Here is an 8,724-nt window from a genome sequence, read left to right as displayed (position 1 = left end):
CTTGAACATCGGAAGGTAAGGTAAAGTCTTTTGTTTTCATGTAGTTTATCCTAATTTACATTGAAATACATTACGTTTCAGCAAAACTACTATTTATATCTGAGAATAGGGAAATGTAATATTTTTGCTGAAATGATGTACGTACAGTATTACAGTGGAAAGTGACGAAAGCAATGACTTTCGCTTTCTTTCGTTCAAAAGATGTTACCGCAATTGCTTTTCGAATGGTTTTCGGTTAAAAACTGTTGTATTACAATAATATTCTATCCTAATTCACTTGTGATGCAACAGTTTTTTAACTGAAAACCATTCGAAAAGCGATTATTACGGTAACATCTTTTGAACGAAAGAAAGCGAAAGTCATTGTTTTCTTCACGATTTTATCCCACTTTCCACTGTAATACGTGCGTCATTTCAGCAAAAATATTACATTTCCGTGAATGTAGTATATCAAGCACAGTATGAATAGAATGTCATTGTAATATAACAGTCCTTTAACCGAAAACTATTAAAAAATAACGAGTAACATCTCTTGAACATCGGAAGGTTAGGTAAAGTCTTTTGTTTTCGTCATGTATTTTATCCTATTTTACATTGAAATACATCACGTTTCAGCAAAACTACTATTTATTTATGAGAATATATTTATTCAGGCACAGTTTAGGTAAAATATACATGTGATGTAACAGTTTTTAACTGAAAACGATTCGAAAAACACGTACAGGTGGACTATCAAAAATCCGGCAACCTCGGGACCTGAGGAGTGCCGGATTTTCGAAAATGCTGGAAAACTGATGGTTATATTTGCTGTATAAGTTTAACAGAAAATGACTACCTGTACAGTCCTTTAAACAGAAAATTAAACACTAAATGAAAAGCAAATGAAATTTTATTATATATGCTGTATACAGTATATTTAACAGAAAATTACTACCTGTACAGTCCTTTAAAAAAAATAGAAAATTAAACACTAAATGAAAATCAAATGAAATTTTAATGTTTATCAGGCTAAACAGCAGATGGGCTGTCAGGATTATCATCTTTATCACTGACAGTGACATCCTCAGCAACAGGAACAGCTTCAACTTGTCTTGAAGTTGATGGCAGTGGATTATCAAGTGTGGACACCGCTGTTGCTTCTTCCTGCTTCCTAGCTATTTTCTTGAATATATCGGGCAATGTCTATTGCTTCATATACTTGGGTCTTTCTCTAATAAGTTTATCTTGGAGCAAGAAAACATTCATGATTTCTTATTCACTTACAAAACTTCGTTGCTCTAGTCCAGCCAGCAGTTCAGTTGTCAACGCAATTAACCTGTCAATAGAGATTCTGTCTCTCACATCTTCCTCATTTTCTTCACTGCTTTCATCTTCATCACTACCTGTACAGGCATTTCTCTCCGGACTTTTTCCGATAACAAGCAACTTACATCTATGGGTACTCACAGCATTAGAGCAGCACATTACCGTGACGCGATTCTTCGAAGCTTTAAACCCCGATGGCGATTCTGCATCCTCAGTTGTCAGAGTTCTTTTTGGTGTACATCTCCAAAATAAGACAGTCTCGTCAGCATTGTACACTTGTTCAGGACTTAAATGTTCATCACTAACTAACTTTGCAAATTCATCCACATAGGCACTAGCTGCATCCTTGTCTGCTGAACGTTTTTCACCACATACTGCACGAAACTGTAAGCCATGTCGCGACTTGAAACGTTGCGGCCAACCTTCTTTATAGTCACACTTGTTTTGCAATCCCAGCTCTTCATGAAACACTTTGGCTTGTTCCTTTAATAAATCACCAGAAATTTCCACACCTTCATTTACACGAAGTTTAAACCAGGTTATGAGAACTTGGTCTAGTTCCGCACTTTTTCCCTCCGACATTGACTTCCTTACAAACATTTTCCTTTTTGATCCACTGTCAGAAAAGAACTTTAACAGTTTTTCTTTCTGTTTTTTAATATCATACACTGTTGAAGAGCCGATGCTGTATATTTCACAAATGGTTCGCACAGACACGCCGCTATCAAGTTTTTTAAGCACTTCCACTTTCTCTGCAATTGACAACGCACGATGTTTACGTTTTACGCCACCACTTTTCTTTGCTGAATCCATGATGGGGCTATACAGCAGCAATTAATTGAGAAAATCAGAAGGAATGAGCATGAATGCTTGTTAGCACGTGCAAGCAAGACCCAACAGCTGATTCTGGAGTACAGCGCTATCAAAACAAAAACTGCACGTGAGCCTACGAAATATTGGGAGCCTACGAAAAATAAAACGAGAACTTTTCTTCCCCTTTTTCTACAGGTTATTATTAAATTGATACTGAGGTACTTTTTTCTATTTATTTATTAATTAATCCTATTAGTGTCCACCAGCTAGCTGTGCTTCTTGTAAACAAAACTATTTCTGTACTGTACAAGAACAGCTGATCTAACCCATTTTCTTTTACTCAATTCATGACAAATATCACTGAATCTTATTCTTTCGACATCACATTTTATAATTAGGTACTAGCTTGTGTTATTAGTGAATATGCTGTCAAATGGGGCCCCATATCTTGGAGGTGCCTAAGGCCTACGAAAGTCTTAACCCGTCACTGGGCGCGTCCAGAAAACAATGGTGCGCCAAGGCAGGAAATTTGAAAATGCGCTCCGAAATCCATGCCGGAAAACTGAAGGTTCCGGTTTATCGATTGCCGGATTTTTGATAGTCCACCTGTACCCTCTAGCCCTGTTCAAGGAGAAGACTGGGAGGAGCTGTTTGGTGCTGAAGACGATGACAAGGAAAATGATTTTGATGGATTTAAATGAAAATTTTCAGAAATATGGTATCGTAGTATTTATTCAAGTGAATTAGGGTAGAATATTATTGTAATACAACAGTTTTTTAACTGAAAACCTTTCGAAAAGCGATTACGGTAAAATCTTTTGAACAACGAAAGAAAGCGACAGTCATTGTTTTCGTCATGATTTTATCCCACTTTCCACTGTAATACTTAGGTCATTTCAGCAAAAATATTACATTTCCATATTTATTTCTGAGAATATATTCATTCAGTCAGTTAAGGTAAAATATACTTGTGATGTAATATTTTAATGAAAATACCCGGTATTTAGAAATACGGTATCGTAGTTTTCTTTTGTTTCAAATTTAATTAACAAAGATTGATGTTTCAAATGTAATGAACAAAAATTTATGTATCTATAAATAAACTTTAAAAAATGAATACTTTATGTTTTACATCATCCTGTGCTACCATACCATGCATTTGGCTATTTTGGGCTTGCTATGATGACGCAAGAGATCTGCCCTGGCAACTGTACCGACACTGGTAGTTACTGGTAAATATTTTTCAACCTAATGAAACTGTTACCCGTTTAGAGGTCGACCCCCAATTTCTTGCCAAAAAATTTGATCTTAAAAACTCAAACTACACACAGGTATATACGGTAAATAAGGACATGGGGGGCCAGGGGTGTTTTTAGGGGGCAGCAAAAATACGCGGATTTTTAACATTCACGGGTATCTCTGTTACCTAATCCCCGCGTATGTTAAGGGCCGACTGTAATCTTATTTTCTTAGTCTTTCTGTCTATAAGTATCTATCTTATATTTCTTTGCTTATACAGTAATGCCTCGGTTAACGATTTTCCTTCCATAAGATTCTTAACTTCGGTTAACGAGCAATCCCTCGATTAACGAGTTTTCTATGAGCCGACTTCAACATGTTTTCGCTTGCATTTGGCGGTCCACCAGCTGTAGTATTAGTCCACCAATACAGTAATCGGTTTTAGGGCTTAAATTCCTTACTATTTTAGTAAATATCAAGAATTTTATACTATTCAATAATTTTAAAAGTTTATTATTAACTTTTTTAGTCATTTTAACAATTATTGAACATAATTGAAGGTAAAGTGACTAGTTTAATGCACGGCATCCAGCCTCTTAACACAGCAAACAGGCGTTAGTCTCTCTCTGTTTTCACTGGAGGTAACATCTTGCTTGAGACTCTCTTCAACTAAATGCTTTTTTCTGTGTTTCCAAGCAAATTATTGGTCATTTTGAAATTTATTTTACATATTGACAATATATAATGCAGTGCAGTGTTGATTTAAAGAAAATAATCTTGAATTACACCAAGAGAACTAAAATTTTATGGGTGAAATGGCACCATGGGGTGACTTCTCTTCCACCCCAATGCCTTCTCTTCTCCCTTCTCCTCCACCCCTATTCTAATTCCCATCATCATCATCATCATCCAGGAGCCTTCTACATACACACCTCAAAGTAAGTGTACTTTTCTACCTTTTTTGTTGAATTTAGGCAATTTTCGGTGAGCTGGAACCAATTACCCAAAAACCCATTGAAACAATGGTTTCGGTTAACGAGTTTTTCGGTTAACGAGCAACCTGCTGGAACGGATTGTGCTCGTTAACCGAGGGACCACTGTTTTTTCTAAGTAAATATTCTTTTCTATATTTTATTCCTTCTGTGATATATACAGCTCCTCCCCGACTTACGACCACCCGGACATACGACTGCCTCAGTCGTACCAAAATTTTGTCAAATTACGTATTTTCGAATCCCAACTTCAGTGATCGGTCTGTGTACTGACAAAATTTTTGTTTGTAATTCACTTTAAAATGGCTGGCAAGCTTAAAAGTGAAGTTTTGTGGTGCTGAGAAAAAAAAAGACACCCATTTTATATTTTATATGTACAGTCGACCCTCGTTAATTCGGACTAATAGGGGGGAAGGGTGTCCGTTTTAGCCGATTGTCCGAATTAACCGATTTAGAGGTTAATATTGCATTATATTTCAAAGTCATTGTTTTCGTCACGATTTTATCCCACTTTCCACTGTAATACGTACGTAATTTCAGCAAAAATATTACATTTCCGTGAATGTATTATATCAAGCACAGTATGAATAGACTATCATTGTAATATAACAGTATTTTAACCGAAAACTAGTAAAAAAACGAATAACATCTCAAGAACATCGGAAGCTTAGGTAAAGTCTTTTGTTTTCGTCATGTATTTTATCCTATTTTACATTGAAATACATCACGTTTCAGCAAAACTACTATTTATTTCCGAGAATATATTCATTCAGGCACAGTTTAGGTAAAATATACGTGTGATGTAACAGTTTTTTAACTGAAAACGATTCGAAAAACACGTACCCTCTAGCCCTGTTCAAGGAGAGGACTGGGAGAAGCTGTTTGGTGATGCAGACGATGACAAGGAAAATGATTTGGATGTATTTTAATGAAAATATTCAGAAATATGGTATCGTAGTATTTATTCAAGTCTAATTAGGATAGAATATTATTGTAATACAACAGTTTTTTAACTGAAAACCAATCGAAAAGTGATTACGGTAACATCTTTTGAACGAAAGAAAGCGAAAGTCATTGTTTTCGTCACGATTTTATCCCACTTTCCACTGTAATACGTATGTCATTGCAGCAAAAATATTACATTTCCGTGAATGCATTATATCAAGCACAGTATGAATAGAATAACATTGTAATATAACAGTATTTTAACCAAAAAGCATTAAAAAAAAGAGTAACTTCTCGTGAACATCGGAAGGTTAGGTAAAATCTTTTGTTTTCGTCATGTATTTTATCCTATTTTACATTAAAATACATCACGTTTCAGCAAAACTACTATTTATTTCCGAGAATATCTTCATTCAGGCACAGTTAAGGTAAAATATACATGTGATGTAACAGTTTTTTAACAAAACGATTCGAAAAACACGTGTACCGTCTAGCTGATACTCAACAGCTGGTGGTGCGTCATGCGTCGTTGTAATCAATAGGAGGTTGAAGTAGATTACCGGGTGTTATATTAAGTGTGAGATATCGAAAAGGTTTTTATTACCGGTATTTTTTGTAGATCAATGAGAATTGTGATACCGTATATGATATGATAAGTTAGCCTGTGCTAAGAACTTCAACCTAGACTACTGAAAACACGTTGTAAGGTAATTTAGCCTATTGTAAGTTGGTGAGCTTCATTTGCTGAAGGAACTGCACAACTTTTCATTACTAATTGGTACATATTTTACGTTTCCATTGTTTACTGGCAGTAAATGGTAAATATTTTTCATGTCTGAAGCTAAAAGTTGCATCCCCTCCCCCACACTAGTGGTGGAGATGTTACATTTAACCAAAAAGACACTGGTGTTTTATCCCAGCAGTGGGTGGACCAGCATTTTAGCTTAAGGTCCGAGTAGGTAATATTCCTACAAATCTAAAAAAAAAAAAAGGTTCATTCAGATTTTGTCCGAATTATCCGAAATCCGGATTAAAGGGGTCCGAATTAATGAGGGTCGACTGTATTATTTAAGCATTTTTTACTTAGACCATTTCGATTTACGACCTGGATTTGGGTCCCTAACCCCGTCGTAAGGGGAGGAGCTGCACTATACAATACAGTACTGTACTGTACTGTACTGTACTGTACTGTACTGTACTGTACTATACTATACAGTAGAACGTCGATATAACACGAGATATGTTCCAAGAGAGGTCGCTTTAAACTGAATTAGCACTAAATCAAAGTGTTGTTTCAACGGAATAATTTAGTTTGGTACTTGAGAGAAACACAAAATACTAAAAAAGACTGAGAGTCTACCCAGATGCACCTCAGCCCATCTAGAATAAACAAAACATTGTTTTTTGTAGTATTATGTTAAAACGAACACTCATAAATCAACACAGCTAAAATTATGAGACGTGAAATGGTCTGTTTACTGGCGATCAGCTAATGTGAGAGGCTGGTGCCACTCACCACCCGCCTGACTCACCCAGCACTCACTTTCCTCTCAACTTATTTTTTAATTACTTTATGCTATCAAAAATAGATTATCACTCAATTTTAGTTAGGCAATTCATCCTCTGAAGATGCAGAGCCCAACTCGACCAGCTCATCATCCACATCACTGTCTAGTGGTGTGACACGCGGGAAACACCATTTCCATGCTACAGTGCTTCCAGCACCTTGTTTTTTCTGCTCCAGTGTAATGGCTTGCTTTGATTTCTTGGCCTGTGGGGTTAATGATGTAATGGCTGGTCTCTTGGACATAATGCCGATGGTTGATACACGTGTTAGGAAATAGTGTCACACAGTATGTCCGTTCACTAGAGCATCAGTGTGAGAACTGAGGATGTGTGAGGGTGACGGGCAGCCGTGTAACGTGGCCAGAGACGCGTCTGGTGGGAAACATTCGGCGCGAAATAGGAAAAATATACTTTAAATTCAAACAGTCCTTAACTGTGGGTGTCGCTTTAAATCAATAATCTTAAATTGAATCGCTTTGAATTGACGTTCTACTGTACTATACTCACTAGCGCATGGGGCCCGGGCTCCCCCTTAAGCCCACGGTTCCTTAACCATTAGGGTGTGTCAATTTAGGGGGTGAACTAGCTAAATTGAAAATCGAGTAATTTGGTAGCAATTTATTGTAGTCTTTAAGCATGCAAAACAATATTCTGGCATAAAATTTTTTTTATAATAAGTCCTATCTACATCAAATGGATTTTTAAATGTACATATTTGTGAATTTATAACATAACCAGCGTTTGCACACATGTTACTGTTTCAAGTTTCAAATTATTATATTTTATTATCCGTAGTCTATTTGAAAGTAACCAATGCCTTCATACTCTCTTTGCTTTGGTTTCTTGTCATCAGTAGTCTGCTTGCTATTTGTGCTTTGATGTAACCTTCTCGCCTCTCGTGGCTGTAAACATGGCCCGCTGCTTCTGTGACCATTTTCACACATCTCTCCACACTTTGAGTGTGGGAAGGCCACTTCGGCACCTGCATTGGAGTCTCTTTAAGGTTTCTCAATTCTTGGCTAGTTAGACTTGTTGTCAATGGTGGCTCTAAGACTTCCAAACTCAAGTCAACCAATTCTGACAATTTGGTGGCATTGACGTTTATTGGGGGAACTTTTCTTGAATGAAACGAACAGTCTCCCAACTGGTCGTCATCTATTAGCGTTCCTCTAATCTTTAGAATGACTTCTACAGCCTCGGTTCGGAGATTGGTACATTGACTGCAAAGCATTGCTTGCAAAACTGCTTCTGATCGAGCATACCAAGCGGACCTTCTTGCCACAGGTAACACGATGTCCCTCACTACCTTCCTCTGTGTTCTTACTAGCTGCAATTGAAACAAAAGGTGATTGGGCCCATCCACCCACATAGGATTAAGTTTCACACTAAACCACTGGGGAAGATAAACTCCAATAATAAATTCAACAATTAACCTCAAATTCTTCAGCACTTTGCCCTTCAATTTGTGTTTGGAAATCCAAATCCTGCCGAAACGAAGAGCTGTAGTTAACCAACGGCTGTGACTGACAGGTCCAATCTCCAAGAGAGCCAATGACTGAGGCACTTCTCCTGATCTTATTGCTTGGGCAATACGATAAGCATAGGATTGATCTGTGCTGAGATCTTTGATGACTCCTTCAGACAACGCCGGAAGGGGAGGGCCAACTTCGACCTTTGGAAAGGTTGTATTTATTTCTAGTTGTGTTGCTTCATCCAGCATGATGCCAAGGGGACCTGACCACTTATTGTTGCTCTTTGTAGGACCATCAAGTTCCTGGATGAGATGACGAAGAGGTAGCTCGCCTGTATGTAAATCACACACAATCCAAACAAGTCTTCTTCCTAGTTTTTTCTCTAAATGCGT

At 37.2% G+C, this 8,724-nt stretch overlaps 1 protein-coding gene across 1 annotated transcript; it reads right to left on the bottom strand.

The window, feature by feature from the left end:
- Positions 1-1,008: 1,008 nt before the first annotated feature.
- On the bottom strand, positions 1,009-2,118 carry LOC121855655 (tigger transposable element-derived protein 2-like). Its single transcript, XM_042350722.1, has 2 exons — positions 1,264-2,118; positions 1,009-1,161 (listed from the first exon to the last, which is right to left on the bottom strand). The coding sequence occupies exons 1-2, from the start codon at positions 2,116-2,118 to the stop codon at positions 1,009-1,011; spliced, it is 1,008 nt and encodes a 335-aa protein (XP_042206656.1).
- Between the last annotated feature and the right edge of the window lie 6,606 nt (positions 2,119-8,724).

This window comes from Homarus americanus, unplaced genomic scaffold, assembly GCF_018991925.1.
Source record: "Homarus americanus isolate GMGI-L3 unplaced genomic scaffold, GMGI_Hamer_2.0 scaffold16124, whole genome shotgun sequence".
NCBI lineage: Eukaryota > Metazoa > Arthropoda > Malacostraca > Decapoda > Nephropidae > Homarus > Homarus americanus.
The sequence above is the reverse complement of the archived record's forward strand: the minus strand, read 5'-3'. Positions and strand labels throughout refer to the sequence as shown.